This window comes from Ambystoma mexicanum, chromosome 11, assembly GCF_040938575.1.
Source record: "Ambystoma mexicanum isolate Mex_15411 chromosome 11, UKY_AmexF1_1, whole genome shotgun sequence".
Lineage (NCBI taxonomy): Eukaryota > Metazoa > Chordata > Amphibia > Caudata > Ambystomatidae > Ambystoma > Ambystoma mexicanum.
This window is the reverse complement of record NC_090934.1, coordinates 372,859,656-372,883,293: the sequence shown is the minus strand read 5'-3', so window position 1 is coordinate 372,883,293 and position 23,638 is coordinate 372,859,656. Positions and strand designations below refer to the sequence as shown.

Sequence of the window (23,638 nt, the reverse complement as noted above, 5' to 3'; positions counted from 1 at the left end):
GTAAAACATCGTGGTGGTGTTGTCGGTGAAGATCCTCACCACCTTGCCCTTGAGGGACGGAAGGAAGGACCTGAGGGCCCAGAACACTGTGCGGAGCTCCAAGATGTTGATGTGGAGAGTCTTCTCCTCCGAGCACCAAAGGCCTCTCGCGTGGAGGCCCCCGGTGTGCGCTCCCCAGCCTTCCAGGGAGGCATCCGTCGTCACCGTCACCTGGTGGGCCGGGGCTAGGAAGCCTGTTCCCGCTGTCAATGATGAAAGTTGATGGAGAACACCAGGTCTGTGACCAGCTGGACGGACTTCGCAGTGTGTTCCACGGCGAGCTCCCTTGTCCTTGCCCGTATGAGCCAGTCGTCCAGGTAGGGGTAGACGTGGATCCCCTGCAGGCGCAGCTGCGCTGCCACCGGTGCTAGGCACTTGGTGAACACCCTGGGTGCCGATTTTAATCCGAACGGGAGGGCCTTGAACTGGTAGTGCCGCCCTTTGACCACGAACCTGAGGTGCCTCTTTAGAATAGGGATGTGGAAGTAAGCATCCTCCAAGTCCAACAACGACAGGAAATCGCCCTCCTCCAGCTGTCCCAGCACATGCTGGAGGGTGACCATCCGGAACTTGTGTGCCTTGATGTATTTGTTTAGTCGTCGCAGGTCCATGATGGGACGCCATCCTCCTGTCTGCTTCCTCAGCTCGATGGCACCTTTTCTGAGCATCGCCCTTACTTCCAACAGCAGTTGAGGGACGTGATTTTCCTTCCGGGCCACGGGAGGAATGCGGGGGCACTTCTTCTGGAACTCAAGGGCGTGCCCCAGGGCCAGGGCGTCCAGCACCCAACGGTCGGTGGAGATGGACTCCCACACGTCGACGAACTTCGCCAGCCGGTCTCCCACCGCGGTGCTTCAGCGGGGGCCCGACCCGACGGACGGTTCAATCTTGCTTGGAGGCCTCTTTGCCTCCTTGACCACCTTGGCGATGACGGCGGGATCCACCTGACTTGCCGCGTCCCCTGTAGGCCTCCTGCGACGAAGACCTTGCCGCTTGACGGCAAGTAGAGGAGCTGCTGCCGGCTCCCTTGGAGGCACCCTGTCTGCCTCCGGAGCTCCGAAAGGACGCCCGTCGCTGTTGGAGCAAACCCAGTGCACGGGCCGTCTCTGTGTCCGTCTTGATCGCCTGAAGGGATTCATCAACCGCCTTGCCAAAAAGGTTGTTCCCATCGAAGGGCATGTCCAAAACCTTGGTCTGAACGTCCTGGCGGAAATCCGTCGCCCTGAGCCATCCTCGTCGTCTCAGGCAAACGCTGTTGCCCAACTGACGGAAACCGGTGTCGGCGATGTCCGTAGCCACCGTAATGGCGTGGTCTGAGGCAATCTCACCTTCCTGCAAGATTTCCAGGGCCTCAGCCCTCTTGCCCTCCGGATGGAAGTCCAACAGAGGGGCGATCTTGAACCACAACTCCCTGTCGTAGCGGGCTATGATGGCCAGGGTGTTGGCCGCCTTGATGGTCGTCGCTGCAGATGAGATGACCCGTCGTCCCATCGCATCCAGTTTCCTACCCTCGCCGTCCGGAGGGGAGGTTGAGGCCGATGCCCCCCCGCTTTCTTCTTGGCCGCCGCTGAAACGACCGAGTCCGGGGTAGGTTGCGCCCTAAGGCACATGGGGGCATCGTCGGGGACCCGGTACTTCTTCTCGTACCGGTCCCTCTTCGCAGGAGCCGTGGCAGGGTTCTTGAGGAGGGCGAACCCCTCATCCCAGATGTCATCAAGAAGCGGTACGGCGAGGACCGTCTTCCTTTTAGCCTCGCGCCGCTGGTAAAGGAACCCCCCCTTCTTCTTTTCCTCGGGGCAGAGCTGGAAGAGCTCGGATGCCCTGGAGATCATTGTATGGAAGGATCCAATCTCGTCGGGCGGGGACGCCGGGGCAGGGGGCGACGGGGGACACGTCCCGTCGTCGCCTCCGTCGTCATCTGTACCCGTCAAATTTGTGTCCATGCCTGTATCATCCCTGTGGGTAGTGGACCGGGGGAAGGCAGAGAAGGCCGCAGAGGCGGGAGAGGAGGCCTAGGATGCGTCCTCCTCCTCTTAAGCGGTGGGCTCCCCGAAGGTCCTGGCTCCAGATCCTCCGTCGGGTCTGGCTCAGGCTCCTCCGTCGGGGGAAGGGGCAACCTAGTCCTTATCTCCGAGCATAAGGACTGGATGGCTGACAAAATGGCCGCCGAGGTGTCCTGCGGCGCCGGAAACGATGGGAGCGAGGGCTCTTGAGGAGCCTCGTCTGCGTCACCGTCGCCCTCGTCGGGATCCCTCCACTTGGATGAGCTCCTCTTCAGAGGTCGTGTCCGTATCCACGACGGCCACCACCACCCCCTTTTCCAACGAGGACTTTGTGGGGGTCTTCTCGATGGGCCTGAAAGACGACTCCTTCCGCGGTGGCAGGGAGAGACTGGTACCTGAGGGCACCTCCACTGGTGTAGCCTCCACAGGCTGAGCCAGGGCCGCGGCGACATCCTCGATCGAGGTCCTAGCAGGGTGAATCACGGCCAACGTCACCTTCTGTGCGCCTGGGGCCTTCGCCTTCGGGGGAGGGTTCGAGCTCCCCCTCTGCCGGAGTCTTCGAGATCGACCGGGGCCTCTCCAGAAGCTTCGCTGGGTTCTCGGACTTCCTCTTACCTGAGCCAGAGCGTTGGCTCGTTGTCGATGGCGCCGGGGAGGGTGCGCCCTGCCTGGCAGCCAAGGAGCCCGACCGTTCGGTGCTCCCGGTGCCCGCGGACTCGCGGTGCTTAGCCTTTTTTTGGGCCCCTGTCGCCGGAGCACCCTCACAGGACTTAGAAGACCGCTCGGACTTCTTCTTCTTCTTCTCACCTGGCGGGCTCTTACCTTCCAGCCAGTTGGCAAGACGGAGGTGGCGATCCTTCATGGTCCGCTCCGACATGTTTCCACAAAACGCGCAGTCCATCTCCTTGTGCGTCTTGTCCTCATGGAGACAGTAGAGGCATAACGAATGCTCGTCCTCCTTGAAAACGTTCTGAAGCTGGCATCCAGGGCAGGTCCTGAATAGCTTCCCGGGCGTCGAGCTCCCTTTCTCCTGGGCCATGTCCGGGGTAGGCCTTGGAACTTCTGGAATCCTCCAAAAGCGTAACTCGACGAAAGCTTCACCCTTGAGGGGCGTAGAAAACTCTGAAAAGGATCCCCATTGATCGGAAGTAGAAATGATGGAGCTTGAGGCTCTTTTAACCGAAAAAATGAGAAAATCTCCTGAAAAAAGCGCAAATACGCAGCAAAAGCTCGAGAGCTAAGCACGAGGACTCCCAACACTTGAACGTGCTGTAAAAATCTGAGGATGGCTGCCAGGGGTGGGGCTTAGGGAGAGGGCAGTCATTGGCTGGGGGCAGTATGACCCAGAGACCAGTGATTGGTTACTACTGAGAAAGACAGATCAGAAACGAAACTGATACTGATTTTTTCTATACCGAGGATTCCCGGCCTGACGACGGGGAATATTCATGAGCATGTGAATCCATGCCAGACCCCATGCTGGAGAATGAGGGAGTCTTTTAAAGATAGGCTTTTTAGCTGACACTATGAGCGTCTTGGGGAGGGGGCAAAATCTTGCAATCTCAATGAGACCGGGTAAATGCCCTGTGATATACATGGGTTCTATGTTAGTGAGGATGAGATTAGGAACATACTGAGACTTGAACAACTCATGTGTACTGCCGTGTACTCTGTATATGTACTCTAATGAAAACACACTGTTTCACCCCTTATTACCCTCTGCATTAAAGGAGAAAAAGAAAGAAACTCACTTTTTTTGTTGTTTGGAGAAAATAATAGTTTATCTATGCAGTTGTAAAAATCAACATAGAGTGAACAGTTCTCCAAACAACATAACATCACAAGGTTTAATGAAACCAACCGTACAGGCTAATAGGATATATTTACAAACACATGGGGTCACATAGTTTGACACAACAGTCGTGTAAGTAATACAAACTCAATCAAAATACATAGTTTGTTATGGTGATTCATATACTTCAGTATAAAACAACACAATTAGACAAAGTAAGCAACAACAGACAAAAAAAGGGGTTTGTGAATTGACAATTGGTAGTGGACAGTGACAATGCACTGTTGTTCGGGGTGCGTCTACACCAAGGTGTTTCGGCTGTTTAGGTGGACCAATTATGTCCCAGCATATGTACGGCCTTCATCAGGACGAAGTGCTGCACGGGGTGGAATAGGTGCTGCAGGGGAAAGGGAAAAACTCGTCAGGGGAGTGTGTTCGAGCGTGTATCATTTAAACAAAGGAATAAATCCAATACTGTGAGGCCACAGCTTACCTGTGGATAATTATTTCCACTGGCACGAATTTCTAGTATTACGCCAGGCGTGGGAAGGATCTTAGTGTAATCCTATTAAAAAGCAAAGAAGGGCACTCAATAGTGATCTGGCGTCTTACAGATACTTAAATAACAAATGAGTTATAGGTCAACCAATCTTACCTCACTTGTGAGGATCTTGGAGTGGGATGGACTCTGATTTAAATATGCGGTCCTCACGCGGGAACCTGAACACATAAATGAATAAGGGTCATATTAGTGGGGGTTCCACTCAGGGAACAAAATGCCTGACCTAATGGTGGTGTGTCTACAAAGATCTTACCTTTGTGCATGAATCACGAATAGCGGGCCAGTGGAGAGCGCTGTAGGGATGTGCTGACTCACTCCGGGGCTCGAAAGGGGCCTGGCGGCAGAGCGTTAGTAACGCTGTTGCTAGGAGCCTTTTCTATTTATACGGTGGCCATTTTGGATCGAGTGTGTCCGAAAATGACAGATAACTCAACCATTAGGGCTCGGACTGGAAAAATACACTATTATCAGTCTTGGCCATGGTATGGCCAATCTAAAAACGTAATTTAGAATGTAAATTTGAAAAATGATATCTATGTCGGCCATGTTGGATCGAGTGCGTCCGAAAAAGACAAATAACTCCACCATTAATGCTCGGATTGAAAAAATAAACATTTATCAGTCTTAGCCATGGTGTGGCCTGTCTAAAAAAGTAATTTAGAAGTGTAAACTTGAAAAATGGTTTCCATGGTAACCTCAGAAGCCTTGTTGAAGAACAGGGCGTATTAGTGAAACTAAAGGGAAATTAAAATAAATTAGAACACTGAAAGCGCTCCTTGTGCTTGAAATGACTGGCAGGGTAGTGACATGACGTGATGTTGACATGCTTTTAGTAATGGAAAACAAATCCACATAGTAACATAGCACAATTTGTACACATGTTCGACAAGGGACAATTTGTACACATGGTTCGAGTGGCCCAGTCAATTCAGTGTTATGCATGCCATTCGACATTGTTGGAAATCTTTACAGCTGATAGACACTGATAGGCATCTTAATTCATTCATAGCCCTTTGGTAGAGATTTCATATTACATTTCTTGACCGCAGGTCATAGGCATTTTACAGGTGCATATACATGATGACGCTGCCAATGTTTGGGATCTACAGAAAAGATTTCCATTCTACCGCAATATTCAAACCTGTGTGCACAGTGTTTAGTTTGTGGACCCAACGCTGTTCTAATTGCGTCAGTGTTTTATTTAAGTCTCCCCCCCGCTTTGCAGGTGTTACTTTTTGTAGAATGAACCATCGTAGATCTGTATCTTTGTGGTTTTTGTTGGTAAAATGTTCTACTAGTGGCTTGTCGGCAACTTTGTTCCTGATACAGGACCGATGTTCCGATATTCGCATCTTGATGGCCCGTATGGTTTTGATACGATGGTTCATTCTATAAAAAGTAACACCTGCAAAGCGGGGGGGAGACTTAAATAAAACACTGACGCAATTAGAACAGCGTTGGGTCCACAAACTAAACACTGTGCACGCAGGTTTGAATATTGCGGTAGAATGGAAATCTTTTCTGTAGATCCCAAACATTGGCAGCGTCATCGTGTATATGCACCTGTAAAATGCCTATGACCTGCGGTCAAGAAATGTAATATGAAATCTCTACCAAAGGGCTATGAATGAATTAAGATGCCTATCAGTGTCTATCAGCTGTAAAGATTTCCAACAATGTCGAATGGCATGCATAACACTGAATTGACTGGGCCACTCGAACCATGTGTACAAATTGTCCCTTGTCGAACATGTGTACAAATTGTGCTATGTTACTATGTGGATTTGTTTTCCATTACTAAAAGCATGTCAACATCACGTCATGTCACTACCCTGCCAGTCATTTCAAGCACAAGGAGCGCTTTCATTGTTCTAATTTATTTTAATTTCCCTTTAGTTTCACTAATACGCCCTGTTCTTCAACAAGGCTTCTGAGGTTACCATGGAAACCATTTTTCAAGTTTACACTTCTAAATTACTTTTTTAGACAGGCCACACCATGGCTAAGACTGATAAATGTTTATTTTTTCCATCCGAGCATTAATGGTGGAGTTATTTGTCTTTTTCGGACGCACTCGATCCAACATGGCCGACATAGATATCATTTTTCAAATTTACATTCTAAATTACGTTTTTAGATTGGCCACACCATGGCCAAGACTGATATTAGTGTATTTTTCCAGTCCAAACTCTAATGGTGGAGTTATCTGTCTTTTTCGGACGCACTCGATCCAACATGGCCGACGTAGACATCATTTTTCAAATTTACATTCTAAATTACGTTTTTAGATTGGCCATACCATGGCCAAGACTGATAATAGTGTATTTTTCCAGTCCGAGCCCTAATGGTTGAGTTATCTGTCATTTTCGGACGCACTCGATCCAAAATGGCCGCCGTATAAATAGAAAAGGCTCCTAGCAACAGCATTACTAAAGCTATGCCGCCAGGCCCCTTTCGAGCCCCGGAGTGAGTCAGCACATCCCTACAGCGCTCTCCACTGGCCCGCTATTCGTGATTCATGCACAAAGGTAAGATCTTTGTAGACACACCACCATTAGGTCAGGCATTTTGTTCCCTGAGTCGAACCCCCACTAATATGCCCCTTATTCATTTATGTGTTCAGGTTCCCGCGTGAGGACCGCATATTTAAATCAGAGTCCATCCCACTCCAAGATCCTCACAAGTGAGGTAAGATTGGTTGACCTATAACTCATTTGTTAATTAAGTATCTGTAAGACACCAGATCACTATTGAGTGCCCTTCTTTGCTTTTTAATAGGATTACACTAAGATCCTTCCCACGCCTGGCGTAATACTAGAAATTCGTGCCAGTGGAAATAATTATCCACAGGTAAGCTGTGGCCTCACAGTATTGGATTTATTCCTTTGTTTAAATGATACACGCTCGAACACACTCCCCTGACGAGTTTTTCCCTTTCCCCTGCAGCACCTATTCCACCCCGTGCAGCACTTCGTCCCGATGAAGGCCGTACATATGCTGGGACATAATTGGTCCACCTAAACGGCCGAAACACCTTGGTGTAGACACACCTCGAACAACAGTGCATTGTCACTGTCCACTACCAATTGTCAATTCACGAACCCCTTTTTTTGTCTGTTGTTGCTTACTTTGTCTAATTGTGTTGTTTTATACTGAAGTATATGAATCACCATAACAAACTATGTATTTTGATTGAGTTTGTATTACTTACACGACTGTTGTGTCAAACTATGTGACCCCATGTGTTTTTAAATATATCCTATAAGCCTGTACGGTTGGTTTCATTAAACCGTGTGATGTTATGTTGTTTGGAGAACTGTTCACTCTATGTTGATTTTTACAACTGCATAGATAAACAAACTATTATTTTCTCCAAACAACAAAAAAAGTGAGTTTCTTTCTTTTTCTCCTTTAATGCAGAGGGTAATAAGGGGTGAAACAGTGTGTTTTCATTAGAGCACTCTTCTTTGTACCTATTCAATTGTAATTTTTGTCTTAAAGTAACCCTCCTGGGTAGAATAGGTCCATAACCAGGAGCCCATTTTTTGAAACTCTGTATGTGTACTCCTGAAAGGTAGGTGGAACAATTAGTCCCAGGTCCCCTCAGTAGTTTTACCATGGCCTTAAAATTCTGCAGATCTGTGGGCAAGGTTGGGGAGGTTGGTTCTATGTGAAAATGCCCCCAGAAAAATGTAGCCATGTGAAAATGTAATCATTCTATGCAAGCAATCCAAAGTGTGAAAATGTCACCAGTAATAAGGTCACCAAAAAAGATATTTTTAAATAAACAAAAATTAAAGGCGGCAAACCCAACTATGAACCATACCTCTAACAAAACCTCAAAAACCCTTACTCCATTCATAAACCTTCCCCTAACTTGAATTAGAACCCTTATTCTACACTGAACTCTTACAAAACCCTAAACTTTCAGCACGCTAAAGGATTTCTTTGCATGTTACTCAATCCAAAATAAATAGAAAATGAACATTGAATCTATCTTCAACCTCATCACCAACTCACTGCAAAGCACACAGCCCTTGCTCTAATCCAAAAAATTTCTCTAATGCTAACCTTAGCTTTACCCTAACTGCACCTTTAACTGCACCCCAACTCTACCACTTACTCTAATGCTTACTTTACCATAACTACTAGACGCATTCTAACCGCTATCCTATGCCAACATTGCCAGACCTCTCCCACCTCCATATCCCTTTCTTTAACACTTACCCCAAACCATTACTATATTGGCCCTAGCTTTACAAGAAACCGTACCCTAACACTAACCCTGACACTTAGTCTACCCTAACGACTTAAAATAAAATAAAAAAATAAAAATAAAACTCTTCTTTACCCTAATCCCCTATCCTTACCCCTAAACCAGTCATGCACACGCCCACAAACCCTCCTTAACCCTAAACATTTCCCTAGCAGCAGAACATTTTTGGCTACCTTTCACCTGCATTGAATTATTACATTTTGCTAGGCAACTTATTCACTGCAGAGGTATTTTCACCACAACTTTTTCAGACTATATTTTTGTTGGCTGTATTTTCACTCTTTATCGGGATCTATCACACAGTTGAAGACTCCCCCAAATACCAGGTCCCCCTCCGTGAAAGAAGTTATGATCGGGATTAGCTGGTGTATATATTTGTTCGGGTTGTTATTCGGGCCATAAAGCAACATTAAGCTCACTCGGGTTCCCGCCAATGTACCCTTGATGGCTATGTATCTCCCCCCTCTGGGTCCACTATTTTGCATTTCAGCATGAAATGTAAACCTTTAGAAAAAAGGATGGCCCTCCCTTGTTTTATTTCCTGTGCTAGCAAACAATTTGTGTGGGTAAGCGCTATGAGCTGAGCGTCTATAATCTTGGGGAAGTGTGTCTCTTGCAGCAGCCGGATTCCCCACTTTAAATTAGTCTTCATAGAACTGACTTAGGCTTTATAGGAGAATTAAATCCTTGGACATTCCTTGGACTTTGGACAGTCCAAGAGCTGATTCGGATCTCAGCCATCAAATTACAACTATGTCCCATTGTCTTGGAGACGTTTGTCTGCTATAAATGTTTTTGGCGGGGTCGGAGTACAAGTGGTGTGTCATAGTGTCAATGCAAGGAACTTTTCAACCAAACCCAACTTAACGAACGTATACCCAACGTGATAGATGCAGAAAACCATAACTCAATGTCCAGCCTATCCATTGATATGTGGCCCATCGGGGGAAGCCCCTCGAGCCAATGCAGGAAAGAGTCCCCCCCCGCTCCCTCTTGCTTCTGTGACCTGCCTCAGGTCTCTTCAACCACCTACAGCTGTAACGGCTGGTGCAAGTGAGCCAGTCTATTTTAAGCACCTTTCTTCTTTTTGAGACGAAGTGCCATGGGTGTTGGCAAGAACCCACCACCTCATGAGGCTGAGGCATCTTTGGTATAGCCACATCAGTGGGAACGATCTTTGCTGGAATTATCCATCTCCCTGCCCGGAGGATCTTTTGTCCTGTCCCGCTTTCTGGAATGATTTTCTCCATTGGGTTGATGGCCCACGGAGCTTGATGCTTTATTTTCGTCCCCAGATGACTAGGTCGGCGGCCTCTTCCTCTCTTGAAATAGATATTGAGTTCAAATACGTTACTTGTAGGTGACCTTTTGGTCTTTCAGCTATGAAATATCCAGGTTTAGGCACCTCCTTTTGAAAATAGTAGTTTGCAGTAGATCCTGGTAAATCATTAGTTTTGAGTCCTTGAAGAAAGCTTTCTGTGTTCTGGCTGACCACGTTACTTGCTCCTTTTGACAGTAGAAATTAACCCTTGTTAAGACATCGGATGTCAGTTTGTTGAAAATATGTATAGACTGTGTGCGTCCAGTCAAGTCGTCACCAATGTGCCTTCTGAGGTCTGCAGGGTGAAGAGAAATAGGTCCAATGCGAACCCCTCCAGATCTTGGTTTGCAGTTTGTTGCAGTATCCCCGGATTCTAATGTTATTGCGGCGGGTGGGATTTTCCGGATCTTGCTGTTTCTCCATCATGCTCTCCACTTGCTGCTCAATATTATCAATTTTCTCTGAGACGATTTCCTGTTAATGCGCTGGTTCACACATGGTGTTCCCTGACACCACCAGTCGTGTTTCTGTTTCCCTAATGAAGACTGTTAGTCTCCCTGTGCTGCCCTTGATCATCTTCAGCTCCAAGAGTAGTGATTGTAGGTCTGCTTTCTTCGCTGGAATGTCCACGGTTTCTTGAAGGGGTTGTGGAAATACAGGGGCATGAATTTGAGCACAGGTTACCTGTGTTTGCTTTCTGTTTGTTTGCTCCCGAGTCCGCAGCATGGTTTTAATATTCACGGAGCCGGAGCTTTTTGATTTGGAAGAATGCATTGCCATGTTTATGCTTTACTTCCCTTGTGGGTCAGCGCCAGAGGGACCTGGTTCTGTGAGCTGGTATGTCCTTTGCTGAGGCAGTGTATATAAGTTAAGATCTGCAGAAGAGGCGCTGCGGAGAGCCCAAAAAAAGTGTGTAAGCAGAGGGGCTCAGTGTGTGGCCATTAGATAGTGATGCCCTTGAGAGCTGGCTCTAGCATGCATGCCGCCCGGTATGGTATTCCCTCCTCCACTTCCCCTGTCGCCTTGTATCACAAGAATAGGGGGGGGGGGCGACCCACCCAGGCACCGTTAAGCCTTATAATAATTGATGTCCTTTGGGGGTGGGTGAAGAAACCAGTCTGTTCGTTCCACTCAGTGGATTTAGTGAGGGGGAGCTGGCATTTCCGATCGGCGACTGGGCCCCCACTATGCAGCCTGTTTAAGGTGTCCGGCAGTGTACATTCGCTCCTGCAGCTATTCAGGCAGGCATGGTTGTGGCAAGCCGTGTCAGCAGTTGAGCTCCTAACGCCCGTCTCTGCTGGAAAGGAGCCTCAGTAGCTTGTGCCAGAGGCGGCCAGGGGGCTCATCACTCCCGCAGTTCATGAACCAAGGTCAGGCCGGCAACCATCTCGCCACCTCTTGCAAGTCACCTTCCCCTGACCCTCATTGTTGCTATGTGCACTCGCCTCCAATGATTCCTCACACGGCTGCCATCTTGGGGGGAAGTCAATGTTCCCAGCTTTGCTCTCTGCGCCCTCTGTTCTCTGCTGATATGATATGATATGGCATTTTTAACGCGCCTATACAGTGTTTCAAGGCGCGACGAGGCAGGGAGGGGGAACAAGGGGAGACGGACAAACGATCCTACTAGGCCAGGTGTCATTCAGATCGCGCAAGTGCATGGGTAGAGGGGACGGGAAAAGTGCAAGGGGGAAAGGGAGAGGGGAAAGTGTAGTACGAAGTGACAAAGACAGTCCCGCAGTGCAGGGGAGAGTGGGTGGGCCAAGGACCGAGATTGGTGAGTGGCCCAGTTGCTGATTCAGTACAGTTTCAGTGATTTAGCAGGGGAGAGGGGGAGAGGGGGAGAGAAAGCAGAAGCAAAGAGGAAGGTTTTGAGGTGCTTCCGGAACCGGAGATGGTTCTCCTCAAGTTTCAGGGAGGCAGGAAGGCTGTTCCAAGGGAGGCCCCTGCTGCGGAGAGAGATCTCCCCCCAACTCGTTGCTTGGAGAAGCGGCTGACCCCGAGGCGGATGAGCGAAGAGCTCGAGAAGGAAGATATTTAGGAAGAGAGAGTTGAAGGTATTTTGGCCCAAGGCCCCAGAAGGCCTTGTGGACAATGCAGAGGGTTTTGAACTTAATCCTCGCAGCCACAGGGAGCCAGTGTAGCGATTTCAGTCCTGGAGAGATACGGTCCCTGGGCTTGAGGCCAAGGACAAGTCTCGCAGTCCTGTTCTGGATGAGTTGCAGCGGGCGGAGAGTAGAGGCAGGCAGATTTAGATAGAGGCTGTTACAGTAGTCCAGCTTCGAGAGAACCAGGGCTCTGGAGACAGTGAGCTTCTGGGGGAAGGAGAGGAAAGGAAGGATACCTCTGAGGAGACTAGATCCATGGTAACTGGTGGATGCCAGGCATGTTCCAGCAGCTATGCCCTTACATTTGGGGCAATTTCAGGGGACCATAGTTGCAGGGGTCGCCCTCTCCTCCCCAGCGTCTTGGCTTGGCCAAGTCCCGCAAACGCAACTCTTGGGACCCCTATAATTTTGACCTTCCTCAACAGAACTTCACAACACTTCCCAAAACAATTCAGCAAGACACACATATGTGAGCCTTGTTTTGGTGCGCCAAACGGCACCAACGGTATAAGCATCTAAAAATTGCCTGATCCTATGGAAACACCAGCTTAACCATAACTACAGAGTCGCAACTACCTTACAACACACACACACACACGCATGCACACACACACACATACTATCAAGTTGCAGAAGTACAAAAAGGGACTGCATGGAGTCCCTTCCCCCTTTCCATGTCAGCTAACCGCGTACAGGAGATGCGCCAGGAACAGTCCTGTTCCCAGCACCGGCGAGGGACAGCGCAGCAGAAGGTAAGTGGGGAGGCGTAGCGGGAACCTTAAATATGAGGGAAAAGTGGGGTGGAGAAAAGGGGATGCGGGGAGCGCACTTACCCGAGGAGGAGTTTATCTGGTTTAAAAAGTTCTCATCAAATGGAATGATTCCTCTTTCATCCCCTTGTCCTCTTTGCGATATATTCACACGTCTTTTCAGTGTATTCACCTCCCTAAGTGCCCCAACAACCGGTCTGAGCATTTCCCTACCTTTGGGAAGTCTTGGGGCGGTCTCCAGTGTCTTCTGGAGGTGGAGCGGAGCTTCTTTGTTGCTGCCGCGCTCAGCATTCTTCATGGCTTCGCAGCTCCAGACTGTGCCTCAGATCTCCAGGCGCTTGTGTTTTCATTCTCGGTCTGCTTTCGCCGGTCTGGCTTCCTTTCTCGCTGCAACGGCCAGGTCCTCCCTGCTGGGACCTCTCAGATAGTCACGCCTCTCTGCATCCCGGTTTCCAGCCTTTGGGTCCCCTGCCAGGGAATAAGCGTCTTGTTCCTTGCTCCTCCAGGGCTGGCTCGACAGACATGGAGTCATTCTTTCCTTTTTATGATTGGGGCTGCCTCGCGACAACTATACTGTGTGTGTGTGTGGGTCCGTAGTGGGCTTTTGTCTCCTTGTTCCCTCTTCTTCGTCTCAGTGGTATTTAAGTTTGGGTAAGTCTCCCTCTTCTTCGTCCCAGTTTTGTCAATGAGACTTTCTACTCTACTATAACATAGAGGTATGAGGGACCAGTGGGGCCTGAGTGGGTGATAAGGAGAGTGGGGGTCCAAAGGGGTAAATGAATACCGCATTCGCCCAGGACCATCATCATTGGTCCCATGAAGGATTTCCCTCCCCATGAGATCCACCCACTGAGTACCACCTCACATTTCATAACTAACTGACTCAGGACTTCCTTAGCATGAATACTTTAGGTGTGCTCATTATTTAAGGCATACTGGCTTAAATAATGTAAAGTAACTTTATAATAGCAATACCACAGTGTTCTTTTCATGATCATTCAAGTTTAAGTACTCCGGCTGCATACTTTTCCCCAAAAGTATATCCTATCGCATAGTGTCAAGAAAACGTTCCCATCGTAAAATGTCAAAACCAAACTTACCCTATTTCTATCTGTGATGCCTTCTGGTCGAGGTGGGAATGTGCATGGAATTCTTCCTTGAGCAACATGATATGGCAATAGAATAGTGGGGTCCAGAGGCACCCATGGAACGGAGAGCGTAGATGGCACTTGAGGAATGCGGGAATGCGCTTTGTGCAGGTTGTATGGTGTTCTGCTCGCTTTGGCAGGAGTACTCTTGTAGATGGAAACTGATGAATCTCCTGCTTTGTGACTTAATAGGTAAGACCCTTCCTGCAAACTGAAGTAATAAACAGCATGAATTAGACCAAACAAATAGAAACGTCTATTTCTCAGATCAAGTACATTTAGATGGTAAACAAAACATGCAGTTGGCTGATGGAGAGGTTGAGACTGAAGAAAACACATTAAACAAAACAATCAACTCTTGCGTAATTACCCTGTCTGCTGTTGAAAAAATCGAAGGCGGCCTGGTCGCATAGGGGGAGACAGCTGGGTCGGCCATCTCACTCGTACCACCAGTTAATAGTTCCTCTTTTCATTTTTTGGACAAAAAGGGTTAACCCCTTTGTTCTCTCCAGGAAAGAAGGTTCATTGTGGGAGTTGGGTTATCCTGATTTTAGAGACTGTTATGCGTTCTCACACTCATTTCACAATTGCTTCAAAATGGCAGTACAGCTTTTCTCTGTGAGGTTTTATGAGGATAGTGTGTTGATAATGAAGTACTGATCAATGGGAAGGTTCCTGCACCAACAGTTATGTTAACCTAATATTTTAGCATGTCCCCGAGTCTTGCAAATCACGACGATTTTCAACGCCACATGAAGCACCAAGACATAGGCCAGGCCGATCCGTTCAAAGTCTTTCCATACAGCATAGTGCAAAGCTGAGTAGGACTAACCAAAGGCTGACAAGAAGCAGTAAGGTTTTGCAATTGCAATACAATAACTTCAAGAACAACATGATGGCTTCACCTTGGGATCAACAGTTTTAGCCTCTATGAAAAACCTGTTTTATGCAACGTAAACCTTCAAGAATAGCATGACTTTCCCTGGCTTCAAGTCGCAATTGGTCAATTTCAGCCCAGGCTCCCTTACTAGGGTGGATCACCACTTCACAGTACTATGGTTTTTTTTAGTGTTTCCTGAATTTCTTTTCTTGACTCCTTGGCAGAAAGACTCAGTTTCTCTTCTTTTAATCCTTATTTCAGGGCCTTAGTTTCCTAGATATCCAGAAGCCCAAATGTGCAGTGCTGGAACTGGCGACGAAGCTGGACAGTGAAGTGCTTGGCCAAACACCCAGATCTTACATCAAGAGTTTGGCCATCAGCGCCTTTCCAGGAGGTTTCCCTCAGGCTTATTGCCATCTGCAAATCTCAGCCTCATCTCCCGCAACAGGTTGAAATGGTCCCATACCTAGGGGACTCTCTTCTGCACTCTCCTCACCAACCTGTCTTTCCCTCTGTGCTTCCTCGCCACCTTGGCAAACACTGGAACCCCCGGTGCTCTGGCTCACTCTTGTCAAGGATTAAATCCGCCTCCTCATGGAGATCTATACTTTCCACCTTGACTGACGTCTGCCTGTTTTCACCTCCACCCTCCTTTCCAACTACATTTCAAACTGCCTTCCAACTATTATCGCTTGGTTCCTCTTTGATGTTTCCCCCAACCGTCTACCTGTTTTTCATTTGCTATTCCTCCTGGGAACTATGTCCAGTCTCATATTTGGTCCTCCTCTAATGCCCGCATTTGAATCCCCGCCCCTTGAGGTTCTTCATATTCTATTCTAATGTTACTCCGATTATTCCTGGAAACGCTCTCTCTCGCTCCTCCCCTCTGTCATTCCCTCCCATTCCCTTTCTAAACACTCCTTCAACTACCTTCTTCCTCTGTCTCTCCTCTTCCATCTGCCACAGACCAGTTTTGGGCATGTATAACAAGTGATTTTTTTTAAAGTATAAGAAAATAGCCATTCTACCCAACTCTCTTGGGTTTCCTACTTAATAAAACTAACTAAGGTGCTCGTCATCAGTAGTGAAGTCCAAAAAGCTAACAGTCTGTGCTCCATCTCAAAGCTAATCTATACTGGCCCTACGACTAACAGAAAACAACAAAAAGTACAGAAGAATGACTTCTCCTGGATCCGCTTTTTCAAAATCTGTTTTGTTCAGTTCCTCTCTGGAACTTGTTCACCTTTCTGGCACCCCTTTTCCTTCTATAGAGAAACTTCACCTCAACGCTGTGTTTGGGTTTTGATCTCTTATTACTTTTGATTTCTTGAAGTGTCTCTTTAAAGTTCCCTTTCTCCAATACTTTGGGGAAACTGAAATTCCTCTTTACTTGATCTAGGCTCTCTGTCTTCCTCTGGTTACTTACTTCCTCTTGAACAACATATTTCATATCAAAGTTCTCTTTATCTGATAAACTGACTTTCTCTTTGCGACGATTCTTACACCTAGAAACACTTGTGTAAAGGCGCGTTATGAATTCCATTTCATAACATATGATATGATTATAGCAGCACAACCAAGTGTGCATTTTCTTTGCAGAGTTCCTGTCTTGTTGTAATGAGTAAGACAGGTTCCACTGGGATCCACCTTCTTCTGGATATTTGACCCTTCACTGAGACGATTAAACTGAGTCCCAGAGTTATTCTCACTCTGATGAATACTTGTCCTTTCACTGGGACGAGTAGGCTGAGTACCAGAGGTATCCTCACTCTTATTGACATTGAGTCACGTAGCTATTCTCACTCTTTGGATACTTGTCTTGGATACTTGTCTATTCATTGGGACAAGTTGTCATAAACCCAATACCGTCCCAGATCAAAAAGGGGCTCAGTAGTGGGTCTCCTATACAGTGAGACCTTCCTTCTGATATTGCAGCCCATGGATAGTAATAAACCACCAGGCTAGGGACTCAGATGAAAAGGCAGGAGGCACAGCAATTGTGCTAGAAGGAAAGAACAGAGGAAACCAGCATTAACCTCATGAAGATCACTGAATGTGACTGACCTCCCTCAAGTCCCCGAACTACCCTTCCTACCTGGGAGTCGATGTTGAGATGCAGTTACACCTAGGATAAGGAATAGTTCTATAAGTAGTAGTTCAGAGTCCATAGGCCAGAGAAATGTCCAATATAATTGCCAAGAAACGCAAAATGTTCAAGGGACGCAGGGACCCGATGCCCATGGCACGAGTGTTAGGGAGAATTCTCTGTTAAGGCTAATTTCCCAAGCCTAGTGAGTGCCCCAGCAGCTTTGCTGGATTTTTGGGGTTTATTTTTTTCTTCTGCTAAGAGTGAGACTCTTTTTCTCCCACTCATAGGCATGATTTGAGAATGTCCTTTGACTATGTAATGCGTTTTATGGCCTATGGGGTCTTTTACTCCATAGGGCTTCATGTGGTTTTGGTAAGTGTGTTACACAGCACCCTCAGTGCAGTAACACAGGGGTGTCATAGTGACCCCCAAACATAGACTCCATACCCTGGGACTGACTACTGTCTCCCAGGGCATGTAAAGTCACCATTGGCTTTACTAGTCTTACATTGTGAACAGAACCAGTACAAACCATCATATTGTGGAAGTACTGGTAGGGCTAATTTGATTGCCCCCTGGGTCTGTTTTCCAAGGGGGCACTGTCCAGTCCCCCCCTTGTCGAGTTTCTGGCTGGTGGCAGTGGATACCACGCGAAATATTCCACCTGAATATTTCCTATGGGATTTAACCATTCATTTTAAACGCACCACTTTTTGGTGCAATGTTAAAGATACCGCCGGGTTATTTAATTAATATTTATTCCCCGGACGGGTCTTTTTTGCCAGGACTCGGTTTTAAAATGGCGTTTGTGTTCGCCTCTGAAACCCTAACCCAAGTCGAGCCCTTTGTTCCACTTTTGGCAGGCTTCTGCACAGAAGCCTCCAAAAGTGGTGCCACTCTGTCTGGGTCTACAGGATGTGTGGGAGGGGTGAATAGGCACCCTGGACTGAGTTGCCTTGGCAACTCAAGTCGCACTCTTGTGTGATTGGCCCAGTGGTGAGCCGCCCAGCTCACCACTTAGCATGTTTGACAGCTAGGCTGATGAATGGGGGTTTTCTGCATAAAAGCAGGGTTTTGGGGACTGAAACTTCAGAATTCGCCACAGGACCTAAAGAATCCGAAGAGGGGAGAAGCTGAGCCATCTACAACGACAACACCACCGGTGGAGCCCTGCTGTACGAAACTCACCACTTTCCCGACAACAGAGAAGATCTTCTTCCAGGAGAGTCTTCTTCCCTCTGAGCTGGTGGGACCAACCAGTTCGCCTTTTTCGCCTTCCTGGATCGTCTCGTGGTCGAATCGCCCGTGCCAAGCACCCCGGCGGCCGGATAGCCATGCTTCACCACTACCGCGAATAAAAGGGTAGTACCTTTTAACCGGGAAACCCCGCGGCTGGTTTCTTCCCTGGCAGTGCAACGACCTCTAGCTTTCCTCCACTCGAGATCATCTCTTCCCCTGGACGAAGCTCCGACTTGCACCCGCTGTCGGGAACAACTGCCCCCGCTGGAGCTTTCTCACCATTTCAGGTACTGTGTCCCGCCTGGTCTCCCTTGCAACAGACTGTCCAAGGTGTCCCGTAAATCCTTGACTCTCTATCCAGGGGTGACCTCGGACCTGTTAACATTACCTTTCTAACTTGACCCAACCTCTTTTGACTTTCCTGCAAAGACTTTGAGTGAATTTCCACGGTGAGATCTTGGGCACATTCCGCCTTTCTCTCTCCAAGAGTGGGTGTTAGGCAGAAACCTGTGCAGTTCCCTCTGGGACCACTGCAAAAGATTTAAGACTACAGGTGTTTGGCAGTAAACCCACTTGGTAGCAGTCTGTACCACCCAGATTTACCTGGTAGCTGTGGCTGAGCAGTCAGACTTCCTTCAAGAAGAGTTAGGCAGTATATAGAGCATACATAATAGGTACAGAGGCACAGTAGTACAAGCAAACACTGACCAGAGCTAGGTGTAAAAGTATATAATTATTTATTTAAAAGACACACTCATAAATTACACTAGCACAGAAAAGGTAAGTAAGTCAAAACACAGTCACTATTAGTTATATGTACATCCCTAGTTATTTGTTGGACAAGTCTAAGTTAACACCACTTATTTCCAAACAGAGGTGAGCGCTTAACGTTAGATGGCACTCCAACAAATTAGTTAAAAAGGGAGGGAAAAGGCAGAAGTAATAAAAACAGCAAGGTAAAACACTTTTCAGAGATTCACAGTAAGTTTAGAAAGGCAGTCTATTGCGGAGCAAGGAAGTTCGGTTGCCAGGCCCACTCTAGGGAAAGCCAGGGGAAAAGATGTCCAAGATCACACAATGTCACAAGTCTTTACAGGTGAGTAGGAAAGGTTTTACCAAGGTTAGAAAAGTTTAGTTAGGGTGTCCCAGGCTTACCCAGGTTGGAGAGCCGAGGGCTAAATCTACCCCGTACAATCGGTGGCAAGGGAAGCCGGGCGGAACACGGTACCTTTAAAATGGAAAGGATCCTCCAGCGGTGGCAGTTGTTCCTGGTAGTGGGTGCAAGTCGCGGCGTCGTCCAGAGGAAGAGAAGATCTCGACGTGGAGGAAAGCTGAAGGTCGTTGTACTACCAGGGAAGAAACCAGCCGTGAATTTTTCCGGTTAAAAGGATGTTACCCCTCTTTCGCGGTTGAGGTAAAAAGTGGTATCCCGGTTGCCGGGGTGTTTGGCACAGGCAAGGCGGCCACGAGATGCTTCAGGGAGGCGAAAAGAAGGCAGAAACTGGTTGTCCCCACCAGTCAAGGGAAGAAGACTCTCCCGGCTGGAGATCTCCTCTGTCGTTGGGAAAAGTGGTGAGACGGTTCCGCAGGGCTCCACCGGTGTGTCGTCTTGGCAGGTCGGCTCGGCTTCTCCCTCTTCGGCTTCTTAGGTCCTGTGGCGACTTCTGAAGAACCAGTCCCAAAAACCCTGCTTTTATGCAGCAAACCCCCATTCATACAGCCTAGCTGTCACTCAAACATGCTAAGTGGTGAGCGGGGCGGCTCACCACTTGGGCCAAACACACCAGAGTGCGACATGAGTTGGCAAGGCAACTCAGTCCAGGGTGCCTAAACCCCCTCCTACACCCCCTGTAGTACCCAGACAGAATGGCACCACTTTGGAGGGCTTCTGTGCAGAAGCCCGCCAAAAGTGGAACAAAGGCTCGACTCGGGTTCAGGGTTACTGAAGTGAACCTAGACGCCATTTTGGCGGCGAGTTCTGGCAAAAAATCCCAACCGGTGAATTTATATTAAATAAATAAACCGGCGGTATCTTTAAGATTGCACCAAAAAGTGGTGCATTAAAATCAATGGGAAATCCCATTGGGAAATATTCCGGTGGAATATTTCCGTGGTATCCACTGCCACCAGCCAGAAACTCGGTGAGGGGGGACGGGACAGTACCCCCTCGACAACAGACCCAGGGGCAATCTAATTGCCCCTACCAGTAATTCCACAGTATGATGGTTTGTACTGGTTAAGTTCCTAAGTTAAGACTAGTAAAGTCAATGGTGACTTTACAGACCCAGGGAGACAGTAGTCAGTCCCAGGGTGTGGAGTCTATGTTTGGGGTTCACTATGACACCCTTGTGTTACTGCACTGAGGGTGCTGTGTAACACACATTCAAAAACCAATGATAGCCTATGGGGAAAAAATACCCCATAGCCCATAAGCACATAGCAAGTCACAGAAACACTCTCAAGTCATGTCCAAGAGTGAGGGTAAAAGAGTCTCACTCTTGGCAGGAGAAAAAATAAACCCCATAAATCCAGCAAAGCTGCTGGGGAACTCACTAGGTTAGGAAATTCAGCCTAAACAGAGAATTCTCCCGAACAGTGGGCCTGGCCTATGAACTTTTTTGCTCTACAGTAGACCCTGCCTTTCTGGACTTGCTGTGTTGGTACTGTGTGATTTTCCTATTCTACCTTTTCTCTCCCTTTTTAAACAAATTATTGGAGTGCCATCTATGGTTACATGCTCACCTCTGTTTTGCTAAATAAGTGGTGTCTTAACCTAGACTTGTCAAATAATTAATTAGGGAGGTGCATATATTTCTAGTGACTGTGTTTGAACTTGCTTGACATATTAGTGCCAGTGTATTTTTACAAGTGTGTTTTTAAATAAATAATTATATACTTTTATACCAAAGCTCTGGTCAGTGTTTCCTTGTGCTACTGTGTTTTTAGCCCTATTGTGTATACTCTTTATACTGCCCAACACTTCTTGAGATAAGTCTGACTGCTCAGCCACAGTTACCAGGTAAATCTGGGTGGTACAGACTGCAACCAATTGGGTTTACTGCCAACACCTGTAGTCTTAAACTTTTTGCAGTGGTCCCTAAGGGAACTGCACAGGTTTCTGCCTAACAAGTATGCACAACAAAACAAAGTAAGAAATCCAAGGCACGGGGGATCAGGCACAACATTAGAGAAGTAGCCAGAAAGGACGGGAATGTCATCCACAAGGTAAAACTTGAAGCCCAGGAGCACAGGCAGGGGTCTAGTTCCAATGGCTTCAAGCAGATGGACATAAACACAACAGATATGGGTTAATCCGAAAAGACAATCCAGAGGCAAGCAAGGTCCATATAAACGCAGGAAGGCACAACCAAGAAAACCAGCATCAGGCAAGGGCAAAGACAGAAAGCAGTCCAAGAAGAAGGCAGAAGTCGGCAACGCAGGAATCCGGAATCATGAAAAAACAAAGCTGATCACTAGGCACGATGTACAGTTGAGGAGCACTGCTTACCGATCTTCCGTTCCTTTATTCACTGCAGTGAATGAGGAACGTCTCTTCCGGGACACGTTCCAGAAGGTGCACGTCATGACGTGGCTACATTTGCATTGAGGCTTGTGGGGATTTTGGTTCCTGAACCTGCCGAGTGACATTCAGCAGAGAGGAAGGCAAAGACTGTCGGCATACTCTGGGGATCTGTCGCGTCAATTGCCACGGGATGCGCCAAGTCAAAGAACACCTATGCGGATGCTGGAGGCCATTCCTGAAAGTTACTCCCCCTCAAAGAACTGCATCTACTGCTATCACAAAAACAGGAAGCATGGAAGGTGCGTAGCAAATGGGGTGCATGTATATTGGACAAGGGTTCCCAAGTCCGATCTTTGGGACCGTACCCCTTCCAATCCACCAGATAGTATCTACGTCCATGAAGTACACAGGCGTCTAGAATAGCCTGCACCTAATACTCTTCTTCTCCATGTACAATAAAACGAGCCGGCTTCTGTACAGGTCTGGTACCCGGAGCATAGGGTTTTAGCAAACTCACATGGAACACGGAGTGGATATGCAATCCAACAGGGATCTTCAATTTACAGGTCACAGTGTTAAACGGGAAATCATACTGTGCCTCCTTCTGATATATATTGGCCTAAGCCTAGTCGCTCTACGAAGAAAACCGCGTTGCAAAGTTCTGATTTTAGATCGACTTTGCCGCCATTTTAGGATCATCCGCCATTTTGATTTCTGTTTATATATGATTCTGTGTTCTAAAATGGTGCACTGTGTTTCCAACTTGTAACCGAGCCTTCCCGACCTTTGCGTCTGGTTAATGGTTAGACTGTCCGAGGGCCGAATGTTTAGACTAGGTAATGAGACCTTGTCCCAAACATGACTTGTGGTCTAAGGATTGTCTGCACTAACAAGCCTCATCCGCGATCACACATCGAGGTCAATGTAATTCAAATGTTGAGCGTTGACACTGGCAGAACTGCATTGTGAAGGGATATGTGCTAAGGCTTACTGCTAAATCCAGGAATACAATTTTGCCATTGTAACTTGTTAGAAATGCAAACCGAAGTAATCCATGTGCATATTATTGTATGAGCCATAAGTGAACTTCGCACGAACTCTAAACCACAGATTATTAACCTGTAGAGGGGCTGGACATTATTATTAAAATGTATAAATATGCGAATGTCTAGATGTCCAGCACTCTCTCTCCTCACTCTGACGGGCTGGTACTCATTGTGATGTATTGAGAGCCAGATAGCTATCTGTATTTCTGTTTCTTTGTAACTGCACAGTAGATTAAAGATCTGTGAATCTTTATAGCCGTGTTTGGTGTATTTCCTTTTGTGGTACCCAGTCTCGATATTTCCTTGCTTTTACAGATGGCACCCGAATAGGGACCCTCAAGATTGATGCCACCTCGTTGAAGTGTTGACGCGGCTATCAGACCTGGATCGGACGGTGAAAAAAGGGGGCCCCTTTCTTGGATGAGACGCGATACCTCAACAGTAATGCAAGACCCCATCCCTGGACGGTGAGCCCGTGGTCCGAGATGGCATCTTGACGAGGGTCCATATATCGAGGCGGGCAGTTTTGCAGAAATCACCAACCACGAGAGTCCTTGGTTGTCCTTAGTTATCCGATCGGACCTCCTTTAGTTCTTTGATCAGGTGAGTCGTGACCCGATTCTTAAGTATCTTGATAATTTGTTTTGGCGCATTGTTCTCACAAGTACAATTATTGACCAGGTAACACCAGGAATCTGATATGCCAGAGAAACTGTCTGCCTGCTTCAGGGCATTATTCCGCAAGGACAGACAATCTTTGGAATTTGGCCGTCCGGCGCCACAGGAGGGGTTGCCGGCATGTACTATGTACTGTAAGCATGGCATTGGTAGTGTAGTATTTA

General features: G+C 47.6%; 1 protein-coding gene across 1 annotated transcript in view; it reads right to left on the bottom strand.

Annotated features, from left to right (window-relative positions):
- The window catches only part of ICE2 (interactor of little elongation complex ELL subunit 2), a 1,950,511-nt gene that overhangs the window by 134,850 nt on the left and 1,792,023 nt on the right, over nucleotides 1-23,638 (bottom strand). Inside the window, exon 14 of the mRNA XM_069623082.1 lies at nucleotides 13,972-14,230. Coding sequence (XP_069479183.1) covers nucleotides 13,972-14,230 — 259 coding nt within the window. The remainder of the gene's footprint in view (nucleotides 1-13,971; nucleotides 14,231-23,638) is intronic.